The sequence below is a fragment of the Lampetra fluviatilis genome, chromosome 7, assembly GCF_964198595.1.
Source record: "Lampetra fluviatilis chromosome 7, kcLamFluv1.1, whole genome shotgun sequence".
Classification (NCBI taxonomy): domain Eukaryota; kingdom Metazoa; phylum Chordata; class Hyperoartia; order Petromyzontiformes; family Petromyzontidae; genus Lampetra; species Lampetra fluviatilis.
Genome location: NC_136281.1, coordinates 7,502,046 through 7,520,170, shown reverse-complemented (window position 1 = coordinate 7,520,170; position 18,125 = coordinate 7,502,046). Strand labels below are relative to the sequence as shown.

The window sequence follows — 18,125 nt, the reverse complement described above, 5'->3', positions numbered from 1 at the left end:
CAATCATTCATATTTCACGAATATATTGAAAGCCCAAAAGGACATTGCATGTAAACCTTAAATTGTGTAATTTAATGCTAACACTAACGTTACAGTAGGTTGGTTTGAGGTTTGGGTGTACATATTGGTTAGCCAGATGTGGCTTGTGCGTGCCATAGAATATCTTCCACATCCGCTTGTCTTGCCATACGGCATGCATCCAAATAGCTTTAGCTTATTGGACGCGACTACAATGGCCCCCAAGATTAAATAATACATTGTATTGGTTTGTTATGGTAGTGTATAGTGAATGTGATCAATATTTAAGAGAGAAAATAATACAACTGTACCAATGGTTTGTGACATTTTTTCTTGAATTCTGCTTAGAGTTTATATGCACACAGTACATTATATATAAAACTTGTATTTATATATCATTTTAATGCATCTGCATCTGAAATGCGTAAACGTATTGCTTATAATCGTTATTTGAAGCTTTCGTGATTACTTACATTACTTTTCTAACTCTTTACCAGTTTGTTGTTTAAACTTTTGCACAACTGTATATCGTGTTTGCGAAATATATTTTCATAATAATATAGCTAAAAGTAACTTGCTCATTTAATTCTTAAACCACGTGACATGTACTCGAGATGTTAAACGTACACGTAGTGGCCTTTAGGTGAAGGAGCTGCGGACATATGGAATAGATTCCGTACGAGCACTGACGTGGCACATTTGCACTCGTGGGACTGAGTGCAGACTCGCAGGGGAACACATGGTCAATGGAAAGAATGAGACCATTGCAAATAACTGGCATTTGTTTTAGCTTAGCTGTCTGGAAACATGTATTTTTTACGACAGTACTGCACTACACTATAAAATTATTTTTTACGTCTATTTGAATTTTAGATATTTGGAACAGCTACATGCATGGGTGCACTGTCATGTCATATAATGAACTGTGATTAAGAGCACATTTATATTTATGGCAAGCTTTTAAGAAAAGCATTCTTTCCCATTTATTTAAAATGTGTTAGCTTAGGCAAATATAGCCATGCCAGCCGGATCCATATGTTGCTATGAGACGGTGGATTGAGAGTGTCTGGATCCAGGATGTTTGCTCTTGGTGGTGAAATGTTTTGGCCTGCAAGCAGTGTGCATAAAATCCTCTTTATGCCACTCCATGGATTGCCTGTCACAAATTCTGCTCGCGGTACTTTTTTGTATTTTTTTTATTTCCCTTTGTGTGACATGAGGTCCGGTTTTCTTAGTTGCATTTCAAACCTGCCATGGTGAAAGATGCCAGTCTAAGTTCTTTGTTTTCCATTAAATGGTCACAACTCAATGGTGTCCTCACGTCACGAAATTGGTTTCTGCTGATGTCACGCTTTCCCGGAAAATGTTAATTAATTTCTCCACGTGGGTGCATGAGTTCAGCAGGCTGCATTGCACGATAATGTTTGCGTATTTGTACATTTCCTCAAGGGTAAGTGCATTTTTCTTGTAAGCCGTTTACATTTAGTTGCGTGGAAAGTTGTCTATTTTTTTTATTTCACTATTGCCTTTCGACGATAGGTCACTTTTTGAAATAGCGACCCTTAAGTACTGTAATTGATGTTCAAATATATTTACAAGCCATACATGAATGAGCGTGTCCAGTATTTTGTTGTATCAATGAGCTCTCAAGTTATGTGGCCACTAAGCCGGTGTCTCGCTTATGTGTTTGACAGTAATTAGTGGTGCAGGGCACTGGAAACAGGGTCACATGAGGAAGTTGATCAGGATACAGTACTACATAGTTGCAAAGCCTTGCCCTTTGTAAGCTCACATTTTTTTTTCAATGAATGGCTCTGTATAAGGGACGTAAGAAATGAAATGGCTTTTTTCAGATATAACCATACATTTATTTATCCTAATAAGTAACGTTTTGGCAAAAAGTGTTTAAAGCTATGAAGGATTAACCAATGCTTGGTCTACAAAGTGGATTAAGTGATAAGTATGTAGATTATACTATTAAAGTTCGTGTTTATGTGCTCCCATTATTAACAAATTCCAATCTATTTCATGCAGTGGGTTTCCTTATGTGTGAAAGCTAATTCAACACATTTATGCAACTTTTGAGAATGTAACAGTTGGCATTTACTGTTGGTCATATTCTGGCATCATTTGCATTTTTGGATCTGATTATCATCTAAATGAAATTTACGGTAATAGCCAAAATTTTTTTTTTCTCTTACATAGCTCCAACAAATATGTATTTTTCTTACGAAACTTTTTTAAAAGCGGTGATGGTTATCCATTATATTTGGGTTACATTTCCTCAATGCAAGCTATGTATATAGCTTATAAAAAGAAACCCCCCTCCGATATTACGTATTTAATCAGTGGTGGTTTGCTTTATTGTCTTTGGACAGTGTTTTATGATATCAGTTGCTAAAGTTAATGTTTAACGTAATGTACAAAGGTAAATGGAAGTAGGCTTACTTCAGCAGAAGATAAGGTACTGTATGTGGCGTGGCATGGCAAGAAGAATCCTTTCCCCAGTATGTTTGGCATGAGACAATTGAATTCAGCACTTAAAATCGCCACCACCATTGACCTTTTTCTTGCCATTTACAAGGAGACTATTTGACGTTTGGCATTTTAAATTGTATTTGTATGGTTGCAGTCAAATTTATAAATGTCTTGTTTAAAGTTTTGTGTGGACAGCCGAACCAGTTCTGTGAACACAATACATTTTACACGAGAGGTTTGTTTACTGAGATATGAAAAACTTGGGAGTGTTTTACAGCGTTAATCCCATTCTGTGTGCTTTGTATCACAGCAAACATTGACTGTGGCAAACATTGCCAAAATTCGTAGAAGTTTAAGCATAGTATTGCCACTGCTATCCTCATCTTTGACGAATGCAGTTGATGCATTTAAATGTGTTGAGCAGATACTATTAAACAGTACTCTTTGCTTTTTTATTTTTTAGTTAATACTATCCTGAGCATTTCCATGGTTGGTTACTCATTAAATCATAAACCCAATATTGTGGCCTGAGTTCCAGGTGATATGCCAACATTAACAAGTCATTTTGCCACGTAACTAAGCCTCGGATATAACGTATCGCTGAAAAAATGTAGTTTTGAATAAATTATGACGTAGCTTTGTCGAAGTTTTCCAATTTGACTGTATCATAGTTGGAAATCGGTTGCTTCATTGTGTAAATGTAATAAATTGGTATTACATTTGTAAGTTATCATTTAAACCAGTTGTCTCAACACAATTTCACCCATTTATGGCCCCTAGCTTATATATGGAAAGCATACCGTGAAGGGACTATTATTACAGTGTTAGCTACAGGTAATCTTCACTCGTGAAAATGATGCCGTAGTGAGTTTGACTACCACTTGACAGCACACGATGTGCTTTCTTAATAATGACGCTTTGTGAGCTTTGAGCCTTCAATCACAAGTAAAATATTTTACCCTTTACCGCCATCCACCCTAACCTACATCCACACATACTAACACTATCTTTATTATACCACGTATGTACAGATTTAACTGAAAGGGTATATACAAATGTATACCCGTACATGTCTGTGTTGTTAGGAATGCACATGTACATTATAGGCTCTGATGGAAGCTTCTGTTCTTTGTGGTCAGGAGAATGTATTGGCAGAGGAACCACGATTCTGTTGGTGTCCTTGATTCTTAGCCTGAATGTTGCATATTTAAAAAAAGCATAGTATCTGTGCTGGCCATACCCTGTCAATACTTGCTTGGAGAGGTTGGCTAGGTGACTCTTGAGGCCATTCTTGATTTGAAGCTTTCGTGACTGCAGGAATCCATACTCTTTGGTTCTTTCGGTAAAGTCACGTAGGTATAAGGCCATTGTTAAGCTGAAAATAGACGTTTAACAACTTGAATAGGGTGCATTGAAAAGAGGGTTCTTTCACACCAGTGTTCGAGACTGATGCTGAGGCCACTACACGCCTCACACTCCCATTTCCTCAATGGACCTGGCAAAATGTGCATATGTGTGTGTGAAATGTATTGTAGTTATGTTAGTGTTTGGTTGTGGTATGCTAGAAAAGGCAATAGAATGTATGGTATGGTAGACTGATGTTTTATTGTTGCCGTCTTTTGTGCAGTATAACGAGGAAGTGAAAAATAAGAATGCAACTTCAAACATTTCTTGAGCTGTGGCATTGGAGAATTGTCTTAAGTCACATGTACCTATTTCTAGTGTGTAGTTGTATGAACAGGGGCGTCCGTCCATTTCGGCGAACTAGGCATTCACTTATGGCGCCAAGTTAAGTGGGGTGCCAAATTCGAGGAAAAAAATACAAAGAAAAAATGCAAAGAAAATAACGACTGTTATTTCAATTCGCGTACAGGGGGAATATCAATTATAATATATTTCTCAAAATTTCTGAGAATTTATAGGTTGTACAGACGGACGGACAAACCGAATAATTATGTCTCGGTTTAAAAAAAATACGCTCAAAAACATAAAATGGAAAAGAGGGGCAAAATGTGTTCTAGTATACCAAAAACCTCAGCCGAGATCTGCTCTTGGGGTTTGGGGGTGGTGGGGGTGCCTATTGCACGGTTTCCTTAGGGCGCCAGTTACTGGACGCTAGTCTAGGGCCGCCCCTGTGTTTGAACTAATGTTTTCTAAAAAGTTTCCTAACCCCATCTTTATGGGTGAAGTTTAAGAATACCGACTCATGCCGATAATACATTTATTTCTAATTGGGTTCTTTTGGGTTCGATATTGTAGGTATACTGTAATACAAAATGTTTAACCAAATGCGCACCACATGATGAAGCCAATGAAATCAAGTTTTGGTGGTAGACTTCTGTGGCTTACTGCACTGTCCAGTTATCAACCCTCATTTACAATAATTCTGACACGACAGTTCTCTATATTTGGCAATTTGAATGTTACATGACTAATGCATGGTTTTGAATGAATCAGGACATCTTTTTTCTCAAAGAAACAACAAAGCACACCGGCTACATTCAGAAAGGCCGTGAACACTAATGGTTGTGTGTGCATTTTGATAGCACAACTGCCCTTTCATTGATGAATCATTCATTGAGAAATGCAGTTCATTAGCATGAACTCAAGGCCTTGGTTCTTAAGCAGTGTGACGTGCTTTAGTGTTAACCTTATTAATTTTAGAAAACCCAGCCCGTTCCTTAATAGTGTGGAGACAAGCTTTTGACGCATGCTATTGTGAATGAGGAACAGGAGCTTTATTGCCGTTGTTATTTTTAAGCAACTGTTAAAACCTTAAGCAACTCCTGCAGCTGTACTTTAATAAATACTGCGCAAAGTACAAATTCCAGTGTCGCCCCACGTTTATCTATTTAATACAAATGTATTTCAACAAGTATTGTATTAATTTTCTGTTGTGGAGTTGTATCCAAAAATACCACTGCCCTAAACATATACACTTTATGAGAATGTGTGTTTCCCTCCAGCGTTCTAAAGCTGAGTTTATTATTAGTACCTGGCGAGTGCACAGCTATGAAATAATCTACAGTAAATATTATCTACCACAGAAAGTTTAGTACGTAATGGTTATGTATACGGTAGTATGTTATCTGGTAACAAAAGGTCATATGCATTTATATATATAGTATTGTGCCAGTTAACATATAGAGTATGTATTCCTCTATGTGTACGTTTCCTCTGATTCTTCTTAACACATGTCGTATTACATTTATATATACGCAACAGTACTCCACTTAATGTATCATCATTAGTCAATATATAATCACTGCTGGATAAAGGCATCTCCACATTGTTGCCACCGATCGTGGCCTTCAGATACGAAAAGGGATAAAAAGACATTCACAAATTAACTTTGTAAAGCCATTTGAAAACGAATGAGAAAATTAATTGAAGAACACAACACAATATGATTAAACCTGTCATATTGTCTATGAATAACGTGTTTGCACTTAGTGGCAATATAGTAAGTAGTTGGTGGCTATATGTTTTAATTTGTGGTCAAAACTTGACGACAATTGCACTTCCTTAATACAGTATTATATAGAAATATATCTGTTAAGATTTTTTTAATCGACAAACCCATATATTTTGTTTGGTTACATATTTTAAATAAACTGCAGTGTATGGTTTGAATGTTTTACCTGCCAGAGAAAGGTCTAACAACCACCAACACGTGTAGATTCATATTTACAACCAGAGGTGTGGACTCGAGTCATGTGACTTGGACTCGAGTCAGACTCGAGTCATGAATTTGATGACTTGCGACTCGACTTGGACTTGCATAACAATGACTTTGTCCCACCTATGAGATGTGGACTCGAGTCATGTGACTTGGACTCGAGTCAGACTCGAGTCATGAATTTGATGACTTGCGACTCGACTTGGACTTGCATAACAATGACTTTGTCCCACCTCTGTTTACAACCCCTTAAACAAAAAGCCATTATAATGAGTCAACAGTCGGTTACATTGAGCAGTGTATGGGGGCTGTGCATTAGACAATTGTCAGTGTCTGAAGTGATGTCCTCTCACCTGGCTGTGCTCAGGTGCAGCAGAAGGCCATGTCGCCGTCCCGTACAGAACGCTGCTGGACATCGTGAGCGGGATGGTGTTCAGCCAGGGCGAGGCTGAAAGGCTCATGGAGGTGTTGACGGAGAAGACTGGAGGGCGGATGCAGGGCACCTGGCACATGGTAACATCAGCCGTAACAATAATAATAGCAATGTTTTTGTTGTTGTTTTCAGCCTACTGCTGGACAACTGCCGGACAAAGGCCTGTCCCAGTTTCTTTCATTTCCTTCATAAGTTGTGCCTGTCCAATAGTAGCCTCTGAATTATTTCATTTCATCTTGCCATTTTTTCAGCATTCTTCCTCTGCTTGTTTGCCTTATAATCCGTTTCCTGGTTCATTTTTTTCCCATCTTTTGTCAGTTGGACTCATGATGTGACCTGGCAATTTCCACCATTGGAGTGTTCTTTAACAAGTATCAATTTGGAGCTCTCGCATAACAATTCACACCCCATCCTGGTATGGCATAGCTAGCAGAAGGAAATATCATTGAATGACATCTGAAATGCTTCTTTGTTATCTTTTTTGTCTACACAATAGAGGGAACAATTAGCCGCATGCCCTGTTCTACAGAAATCTTTGTCACATATACATAAAAAACAATGTTTTAATTCTCAGCTCTTGAAATTAATCGGTGAAAAACCAAATTAGACATCGTAGCTTCTTGCAGTCGTTTAACTTGTTACACTTGAGAACCACTTAAATCACAGGTAGCCACGAGGATTTAAAGCCAGATCCTCAACAGTGCCAGCTCAGTATGTACTTATGTTGAGTTTAATTCGCACCGAACGTAGCCAACCATGCTTCTTTCGCTACCGCAGATGTGGAAAAATAATAATTTGGGATTGGCTTTGATAACATTTACCGCAGGAAGGTTTAACACTCCGAAGTCCTGTAGTTGACATGCTTTTGTCATTTAGCCTTAAAATTAAACGAGCAGCTGTGGGAATTGAACACATACACTGATCCTAAAACTTAATGAAAGTTAATAACAATGATGAAGATAGTGCTAATAGTTAAATACAAATATTTGTAACAAAGTACTGCGTGTACAAATACATGGAGCAGGCTCAGCACTGTAACACGAGTTGCTTACAGAATACACAACCGGTCAAGTGCTCTGAGCTGTTCCACTTTCTGTTCAAGTGCAAGTGACACATCAATTTCCCTTGCTTACTCATGCGAATGTATAAAAAGTTGCTTCTCACTCTTACTATAAATCTGACTGGTTGTCTTAAAAATGGTTACCGGTAAGGTGGCCTCCATAAACATTTCTGTACATTGTGTTTACTCTCCTGTGATCAGAGCCACTGTTGTATTCTACAGATGTAATGTATCTTGAACTCTAGTGTACATTGTGCTTCGATATACAGTGTTCTACTAGGTTGTGTAGAGACAAATGTTCAACACATGCACGGCTAAAAAAGAATCAACCACGATGAAGAAAATACACCTCCACTGCTCTTGTGTGACCACTGTGGTGTCAGAGGCACAAACGTATTGTTGTTTACTGAATTGGTTGAATTAATGTCATATAAAGTGGGTGTTTTATACTTGTGCTCGCAAACTGACAATGGAACCTTGCTATGCACACATACGCACAATGGTTTAGATTTATGGGAGGCCATTTAAATGTATTGTAAGGCGAGTCCTGCTGCCTCTGGTGACGTCAAACTGCTGTTATGTGCACGGCTGATTGTACTTCCCTTAAACATTTACTCACCTATTTTGCTTCGAATTCTATTCTCAAAATATATTTTAGTGTATGCTTTAATACATGTTAATATTATTGTTGTATATTTCCCAGTTCCTTTTTTTTGCACAAAGCTACCTTGGTAGATGTTGTTTGGGGTTACCATGGCCCTAAACTCCAAACAGTATTTAGTTGTAAGTAATTGTGCAGTTAATTGGCCCCTTGGGCACCTTGGGCTAATTTAAACCTTAGACTTTGGGCTGTACAGATACTATTCTCACCTTTGGACTGCGCAGGAACCAGCTTCTGCCTTCACCTGGTATTGTGGAGTATTATTAGACATGTGTCGTGTAGTAGAACGACACTACTGTATTGGCTCTGTATGGGGGCTGTATGTAAGCAGGTGTCACGGGGGTCGTGTCGGGCCGTGACACTGCATGAACCCAACAGGACACGTGACCGGATAAAGGGGGGCCAGGGGCCCCAGGGGGGTCACGTGGTTGGGGTTCAGGCCTTCCCGAAGGATCTGGAAGGGGGGCGTGGCGTGGGGCGGAGCCAGCCACGCCGGAGTGGTTGTCAGCGGGGCGTGGATGGAGAGCTGGGCTGTTCTGTGCTGTTCTGCTGGGTCATCTCAGGGATGAAGCTATCCTGGTCCAGTGATGTAGTACCCCCATGGGTTAGCTAAGTTAGGAACGGTGGCTACCACCTTAAGTCGTTATGTTAAGTGTTACCTGTTGTGTTAGCTAATAAATAGTGTTGCCTCCAAAGTCCAGTGTGCGCCTGAATTTAACCCACTACACATGTAACAATGCATCAATTAATCGATTTAAAGTATTTTACACTTTTTATGCATGGAATCATGAGTGTAGCAATAATGTATTTTAAATCATACATATAAGTCATGTGCAGTAAAAATTTGACCAAATGCAATCAATTCTGAAATTTTGTGACCCTAAATTATAGCAATTCATCAAATCATTGTGGAGGTTTTAGGAGTTTTAATCATTACATCTCTGATTATAGAGTTTAAGGTCTAGATTTTTTCAGATATAAAAATAATGCTTATTAATGTTGATTAAAAGGCTATGACTTTGGATGGTGGGTTAGCAGATGGGACCTCAACAAATACATATATATTTTCCTTAATAAAGACATGGTCTCCATGAACAAGCACCTGAATGTGCAGCGAACTACAGAATAAACCAGGTTGCATATGCGTGAGTACTGGGAATAGACAATTGTCATGTGTTACTTTCATGATGTTAAAGTATCTCATGTGTTTTGACTCTGACTCCCATGCTGACTGTGTGCGTAGGCTAGTGCCAAAGGAGACCCAGTGGCAGCTGTGAAGAAACAACTGGAGGAGAGGGAGAAGCAGCTGTCTACTGAGAAGGAGGAGGCAACTGCTGCCAAGGCCAGGCTGAAGCAGCTGACGCAGGTTAGCCACTAGACGTATGACGCAATTGTGTAATCGCGGTTTATTAGTGTGAGTTGATTATAAACTGTAGGTTATTATACTAATGCTTTCAGCTGTTTTTTTAAATTTCCTTAGTTACAAGGTAACTTACATTTTTCTTAGTGACATTTTGTGGTAATGCTCACAGTGGATTGTTCCAGTTCTATTCAATCATTTTGTAATTGCCAGCTATTGGGCATTGTTACCGTACAGAATGATGTAGTGTGCAGATATTTGATTTCATGCACTTTCATTCCACGTACCTTGACAGTGGGCCATTGTTGGTGCTTTTCATTTCTCAGGTGTCTTAATAGGTCCCAGTTCATGTCTAATGTTAGCTGGAAAATTGTGTCGGTGTGCGTCATTAGCGATCGCATGTGTTGCTTAATGGTTCTGCAGGAGATGACCACAGAGCGGGTGAAGTGGACGGCCCTGGAGACCAAGCTCCGTGAGCAGGCGAATGACAAGGAAAGTGAAGCCAAGGCCCTGCAGGCGCGCATGCAGGCCAGCTATGAGGATCACACGAAGGAGGAGCAGCAGCTGCAAACCAAGGTGTGACCCATACGGGGGGTGGGGCAGGTTGCTCTGCTTGCCAGTGCAACCTCACAGATGCATGTCTCCTCCTACAAGTGTCATGTGGCTGACCACACTGTTGTCTGAAGTTTCAAGTACAGCCGTGTAGCTTTTTGTAGAGCATGGTGGCACAGTGGTAACATTTGTGCCTCACAGCAAAAAGGGTCTGGGTTCGATTCCTGTGGAGCCTGAATGCTCTTCTCCTGGTGCTGTTTAGGTTTTCTACAGATTCTCCGGTTTCCTACTATTGCTAAAAGCATAGAATGCATCCCAAACGTAGGAGCCTCCTGAAAAGAGTCCCTTGGACTTAGAATGTCTCTCCTGGGTAATAAGTAATTATCGCAGGCAGCACATTAATTTTGCTTACTTGAATGTGTGTTTTGGCCTCAATACTTTAGATAACCAGTGTTTCAATTGTGTGCTGTGAATGTAGATGTAAAGGCAACTGAGTTTTCCTGGATATGTTCTGTCTGTGATGTCCTAGTAACATTCTAAACAAAATAATCCACTGTATTGATCAGCAGGTCGTGGGTGGTAAGGTAAAGCATAAGTACTTCCACCTCTTTCAAGATGTCTGGCCAGTGTGAAAGAGTAAGCTAACTACCCTCGAGAGGGACTCTCTAACTTTTTTGGAGACCCAGCAGTGACACGAGGAAGACAGTTCAGGGCTGCATCCATACCTTTATTCCTCATGGAAACCGTCAATATGAATGAGAATGTAATAGTATAATGTGGAGTTAATGTCTGTCACACTAGTAATATAAACACATTTTCTGTTGTTTTAGCACACCAATGAATATCAGTTCACATTTTTGTAGCTATATACTTTAGCATGTGGGATAGCCAATGCATAGCACAATTTCACATGCTGTACTGCACCATTAGATGTAAGTAACAGTGCTGTTTGCACCACAGTACATCTATTAGAAGGCTTGCAGTCACCTAAGTGATTGAAATGACAATTTAAGTGTTTTTGTGATGCAATGGGGAGCATTTAATGTTATTTATTTCCGAGCAAATTTCTGTCTGGCAACATTGAGCATTTCTCCTGCAGTCCATTTATGATTTTTGCACCAATTAATAGCTGTCGTTAAAACTTAATGTGCAAACAGTGCTGACGGTTTTGGTGAATAAAAATTGCAATAAAAAATAATTTCTTTATCTTAAAATATACACAATCGTTATCAATCCTGACCGTGCAACATCAGGGTATGGAAACAAACATCTACATCTATTCATCACTTCCAGCTATGTTCTTGGTCCATGTGGTTTCCTGTGTGCACCTTAGGGGGTATGTTGGTAAGCACAATGTTGCGATGTTCTTTCTTCAGAAGGACATGTTTAAAAGTGCTTTAGTACCTTGATGGATATGTCTATATTCACCATTCTATATTCATGCTAGACATGTTCTAGTGTTTATATACCACATGTTAGTGTCTGATCCTATTGTGTGAGTTTAGATGTGTTTGTGCAGTGTTGCATTCTCTAGGTTTAAAAGTTGGTGTTTGTATATAAGTGGTTGTAAACATGTATGTTGCTGTATAAATGTCTCCTGTGTCTGTTCTCAGAATGTCTTTGCAAATGACATGCGTGACATGCAGTCTCCTAGACAACCGTATCTGTTTATTAACATCAACAGGTTCCATAAACATGAGTCAAAGCACCCGTGCCCACATGCTATTGCTTTCTGCCATTTGCTGGTCCATCTTAATCAGGTATAACTTGACTTGCGAGAACGTGTTGGCTAACTAATAGTAATTTATTATTTTTTTAACAGGAGCTCTGGCTGTGATAGTAAAAATTGCACATTGATACTTATAATTATGGATGCAGCAGACCATGTTTAAAAGTTGACATTTAATTCAATAACACTGGTTTATATTTACCTTTTATAATCAGATAATATATATGGCACTAGTTGTGACTATTTTGACAATTATTTCAGTGACACGAAAATGGGCTGCAAAATTTATTTTTCATTTCAATAAATTAATTTTCCAGGGGTCATTAAACGTGATTGGCAGACATCTTTGGCGTAACTCACTGGCTCTTAGTCAATTTGGAAAGTCTGGCTCATTAAGTGATCCAAACATATTGTTTGTTCCCTTAAAAAGTACTTCCAAACACATGTATCTAGTGTATGTACACGTGTACACACATGGATAACTGTTGAGTGTTTTGTACTTGGCAAAATAAACTGCTTCCGTAGTGTTGTTCAAGCTAATGTGGTTGTAAGAGAAACTTAAAATCCTTCATTTCAAGTGGTATAAACTGGGAAGCAATAACGAGTGAAATACCTCACTGGAAATCGCAGGTGAATGAGGCGGGCCAAAGTGGCTGAGGAAAGGTAGTCGAGTGAGAAGAAAGCAAAAAGTCTGGACAAAAGCATCACAAACCTTGAGCAAAGAAAACAGCAATTTTTTCCTCTGGTGCCTCATTGTATGCGGCATGCATGATGTGCGACAGCTTGAGAATTACTCTCGCTAGCCACCCACAACACAGAGGGGGGACCTACAGTTGATGGACTTTTTCAGCACTGAAGCCATCATACTATGAAATGCACGGATGCCATTGATGATTGATGGTTGTGAAAAGGGTAGTGATCACGATGGTGTTGTGTATGTGTGTGTGTTGGGGAGCGGTAGTGTAGCAGTCAGTGTGCTGCGCTACGAACCTGGCGACCCGAGTTCGATTCCCGCTCACGGATAACACCAGTGACAATTATCTGAACCGGTCCTGGGCCTCCTCTAGGTCGACTCAAACTCAAATGAGTACCGGGCGTGGTGCTGGCCACTCACCCCCTCGTGTGATGTTCCGGCGTTCATAGATGTTTGCTAACAGCACTTGCCCTAACAGTCTGTTAAGCTTATAGGGGGATCTTTGTTTTTGTGTTGGGCTCTAGGTGCGAGAGCTGCAGGAGGAGCTGGATACGAGCTTAACCAACTTGCGCAAGGACAACACCATTCTGAGGGAGGCACTCACCAACTCGACCAGCCAATTGGATAGCAAGTAAGGCCTTCAGGCTATTGTACCATTGACTAAATTATGTGTACAGTCCTTTTCCTTAATATTAAGTTATTTGTGGAAGACGATATATACACACACTTATATATTACATATATATAGAAGAATCATATGTTTCATTCATACAATTGCATCTAAAAGTGCTGTACAATAATTACACAATTACATCAAAGAAGGGGATAATCCCAAAATAAGGAACTTATGAGCAAGGGTACTAAGTGTGGAAACCAACAAAATCATAAAAAGTCTTTAAAAAGTTTTCCGATTTAGCGGTGCCTTCTAAATGTTTAAACTCTTCACATCACTAGAATGTTCAATCATCATCAAGCCAGACAATAGTTTTCTTACAAGTGCTATACATACTCTCCTTTATTGTGTTGTCACATCCTTTAAACATAGCTACTTGAACCTTAAAGTATTTGAATTCATTAAATGAAAATTTTGTTTTAGATACTGTATGCCCATGCAGTCCACTAAGAACACTGTCCATCTGTCTATATCATCTATGTCACATAATATCGGTCGTTAGCATATAGTTGCTTGTGTGCATTGTAGGGCCAATGCAGAGCTGGCAAAGCTGCGGCAGGATTGCGCTCGGCTGACCAAGGAGCTGCATGACAAGACCATGAGCCAGCAGAAGGAGGACAAGCAGAAGGAAACCGTTGCTGGCTACGAGCAGCAGATCGCTCAGCTCAAGGTTTGTTTAATGGGCCACGTCTATGAGTCGTAGCTATGTGTGCCCCTTGCACCTACATTTATTTTACATCCAGTCTGTTTAGCCTTGAGGCTAGTGTCATGAAAGTTTCGTTGGCCTCTTGATTGTGTTTCCATTGATGCTGTTGAACCTTTTCTTATGTATCGTTTGTTTTTGTTATTTAGAAAATATGGTCAATTCACTTTCAAAATTGTCTATCACTTATTTATATTCATTCACAAATACTGATATGGATACTTTTCTTTACAATGTGTAGCACAATAAATTATCGTTGTATTTTAATTGAATGTAAGGTATGTAACAAAATTCCAACTTCCTGAAACTGCTTTTGTTTAAATACATTACGTACAGAGCGAAAGAAGTTCAACATACATAAATAGCGTAAATAATAATTTGTCCAGATCATCGACATTTTAACTCAAATTACAATTGTTGTGTGTGAGATACAAGTGTTGGCATTGTGATACATGCAGGAGTCAGAATTCGATTGGGATACTGGTTTCATCAATATTGGGTGTGTATCGGTTGAGACAGAAAGAACAGCAGGAGTCGGTGAGCACACTGAAGTCGCGTACGAGCGAAGTGGCGGCTGAGCTGCGCAAGGCCCAGCACAATGTGGACAGCCTGACTGATGACATCAAGAAGAGCAAGGCAGAGCTGCAATCTTCACTGCAGCAGTCCGGTGGTGGGTCACCCCACGTCTGTGTGCACACTCGATGACGCAGTGGTTATCGCACTGCGCTAAGAACCCAGTGACCCAAGTTCAATTCACAGCCACAACCAATAACAGTAGCTAATATTTGAACAGATTCTGAGCCTGTCATAGGTCAACTCAGCCTTAAATTAGTACCTGGTGCTGTGTGTAAACGTTGCCACTGGTGAGACAAAGGCGGCCGGGATTGGTGTTGGGCCACTCACCCCCTCGTGTGATGTGCTGACGTTCACAGATGTTCACTAAGAGCACTTGCCCCAACAGCCTGTTGAAGTCTACCAAGGGCTCTTTGTCTTTAAATAGAACATACAACAAACCATAGGTCCCCATCTGCTTGTGTACATGCATGCACACAACAGCCCATGGTCCTGCCTGTGAGTTTTATCTATACACACAGCAACCCACTCACAGGATGCACACTGTTTTCCCCTTCCCAGTCCCATACCAATAAGGGCTATTGGCGTTTTGTCATGAGATCCATTCGGCTTTCTCACAGCAGTGCAACCCTTTAATAATGGAGAATAATGGCCCACAGAAGCAGATATAACAGCGCTACCTCTCAGAAGATAAGTTTTAAGTAATGTTTCATCCTTGTTAGGAGTAATACTTTTCCACCTGCCCTGCCGCTGAGTAATGTTCACCTGATAGTCAAACTTATATTTTTAATTCAGAATTTTAGTTACATTAAGTGCAGAATCTTTATTTTGTGATGGAGTTTTTTTTCTGCCTTCATTTGTGACTAGGCTGAGACCATCAACTCACACAACTTGAGAACCTGGATTAACAAAGGCAGCTGCTTCCTGAATTAAAACTCAATATCTTTGTGATGCCAGCTCAGCACTCTGATCCACCCTCAGGGTGCACACTGCTCATCATATCTGTGATGTCACCTCATGACCTGCTGTGACCTTACAACCAGAGGTCTTGACTGACAACGTTGCTTTTTTTTGTCTTAATCGTCCCAATGGGTGCACCCTTACATGGATATATCTAAAGAGGCGTGGGTGCTGTTTGAGTAAGCTGCTTTGAATCATTTCCTTAGAAAGCATTTTTCAGTGCACTATTCATGTGCATACTTCATGGGTTAGGTCATGAGAAGACAATCATGGTATACATTATCTGAAATTGCTAGGAAAGATCCTGAAACATATTTCCTCGTCATAACATATAGAGGTATATATCTCTACATTAATATAAAATACTTTTTTTTTCTATTCGTTGGGAATATTGGTTGATTTGCTGCTTTCCAAACTAAAGCTTACATTGTTCTTGTCATGTATGTGAATGCTGTGATTTTGTTGGCTATGTTAACCACTAATATGTTTGAAATCTGCTACTCGGTATGGCTGCCAGGAATTCTAAAGTGTCGGTGCATGAAGACTTACTTTGTGCTCGGGACTTTGCCTGTGTGCGTTTCCCACTTTCGTGGCGACAGAGGTGCAGGGAAAGCTGTCGGCGGCGGAGCAGCAAGCGGAGCAGCAGAAGCGCGAGTTGGAGGGCCTGCGTGCAGAGCTGGCCAGCAGCCAGGGTGAGAAGGCGCAGCTGCAGGAGAGGATCTGCTCTGTGGAAGCCCTGCTGCAAGCCAATGCGAGCCAGGAGAAGGAGCCCAGCCAGAACGTTGACGCCAGTGTCATCAGTGAGCTTAAGGTCCGTGCCACTGCCATTTGTGTCCCCTCTGAGTGTTTTGAACCTGAGATTAATTATTGTTTTTTTTAAACTCTACTTTTTTCATAAATAATGATGAAGTTGATTTTTATTTTCAGTTGGATTCAATATTATCTTTATTTGTCCTTGTGAGAAACTGTGCTTGTTGTACATGTGATACATTTTCCCCTGGTAAACACCAACAATTTTGGGTCTTCACTAGAAAGTGGTGTTAACTACCTGGCCTGGTATACTGTAGGTCGTGGGTTCGATCCAAACCTTGATGCCTATGTTTGGAATTAGCATATTCTCCCTGTAAGAGTGTGGATTTTTATCCAGGTCCTCCGTTTTCTTTCTCCATATTTAGAAACATGCATTTAGAGTATTTGGCTGCTATAAATTTCCACATGATAAGCCAATTAATTGGGCTATAATTTGAGGCCAGGTCGTGTATAAAAAAGAGCGATGTAGCACAGTGGTCCTTACCATGTAAAAAACTAGTTTAACTTAAATAGTTTAATTATGGAACTCTGGTGGTACTGTCTATCCAATGTATAATTAATGTAAAATATTTTCGATTTGCTTACTTACAAACTAAGTTGTAATCCAAATAATTTTTGTATGCCGTGTACGTCATGTTATATATTTGACAAACCAAAAATGGTTGAGCATACTTACATGCGATTGATTGTTGCCCCCTTCAAAGAGGCTTATCATTTACTTGTAAGTGAAACGTTCAACACTATCATGTTAAATGTGAAATACTAAAATATAAATGCGATGCTGTTTCTCTTTGCCAAATACATTTATACACAAGGAGTTGCAGGAGGAGAATGATACCCTAAGAAATCTCTTAGAAACTCTACAAGAATCTCTGACTCCGTTTGCTGGACAGGTATCTGGAGCAGCTTTGGTAGAAGTGCTTTACCAAGGGATTTTCTGGTTCCATTGCTTCGTTGTAGAGTCTCATTCATTTCATCACGATTAGTAGTTGGTGACCCATCATACTTCTGCAAAACTATAGGCTTGCCTGTAATTGCGAATTCATCTTCTTTTTCATATAAATTAAGCTTTCTTATAGTGTTTAATAAAAAATACAATAACAGTTTGTATTCCATTTTTAGGAATCTCACATGGAAGAGATGCAGAAGCTGCAGACTCAGTAAGTAACAAGAAAGAACATTTTCAGCACATTTTTTTCTGTTTTAGAAGACTTGTATTTGTTTATTCAGCTCTTAGTTCTAATTAAAGCATTACATTAATGTGCTTATGAGTAACTGTAATATTGTTTTTCTTAATGGACGGTAACTTTTTTTTGTTTGGAAAGTATTGTAGCTGAAAAAGCATTAACTTAAACATTACATGCTGCCTAAAATGCTAAGAAAAGAATAAAACCTAATGATGTTTTCAACATCCTTTTAAAACAAATGTTAGAGAACAAGCAGAAGCATCACTGCACACAGGCCACTTGCACTTATAAAGGCTAAATGCAATCATTTAGTTGTACGTTGGTTGGAACTTTGAACCGTTCATGTTAGGAAAATATTCCATGTAAAGTGGGCAGTGATTCATTGCTGTGGGCTTGGGAGAGAGCTTCTAATGGAGGTGCGCTGAAACGAAACGTGACTGTGTGGCAGGGTGAAGGAGCGTGACGACCAGCTGGCCGCGTTCGAGAAGCAGGTGCTGTTGCTCAGTGAGAGTGTCGAGCAGCAGAAGCAGAAGAACAACGTAAGAGACTTGCCAC

The 18,125-nt window shown here is 39.8% G+C and overlaps 1 protein-coding gene across 7 annotated transcripts in view; it reads left to right on the top strand.

Annotated features, from left to right (window-relative positions):
• Positions 1-18,125, top strand: part of RRBP1 (ribosome binding protein 1) — a 34,006-nt gene that overhangs the window by 4,300 nt on the left and 11,581 nt on the right. For 5 of the 7 annotated variants that reach the window (XM_078858361.1, XM_078858363.1, XM_078858358.1 and 2 more), the window contains exons 4-13: positions 6,543-6,688; positions 9,573-9,695; positions 10,113-10,265; positions 13,189-13,295; positions 13,866-14,007; positions 14,560-14,710; positions 16,173-16,384; positions 17,199-17,276; positions 17,506-17,543; positions 18,019-18,109. In XM_078858361.1, coding sequence (XP_078714487.1) covers positions 6,543-6,688; positions 9,573-9,695; positions 10,113-10,265; positions 13,189-13,295; positions 13,866-14,007; positions 14,560-14,710; positions 16,173-16,384; positions 17,199-17,276; positions 17,506-17,543; positions 18,019-18,109 — 1,241 coding nt within the window. The remainder of the gene's footprint in view (positions 1-6,542; positions 6,689-9,572; positions 9,696-10,112; positions 10,266-13,188; positions 13,296-13,865; positions 14,008-14,559; positions 14,711-16,172; positions 16,385-17,198; positions 17,277-17,505; positions 17,544-18,018; positions 18,110-18,125) is intronic. The other 2 variants (XM_078858362.1, XM_078858360.1) reach the window with 1 other exon arrangement.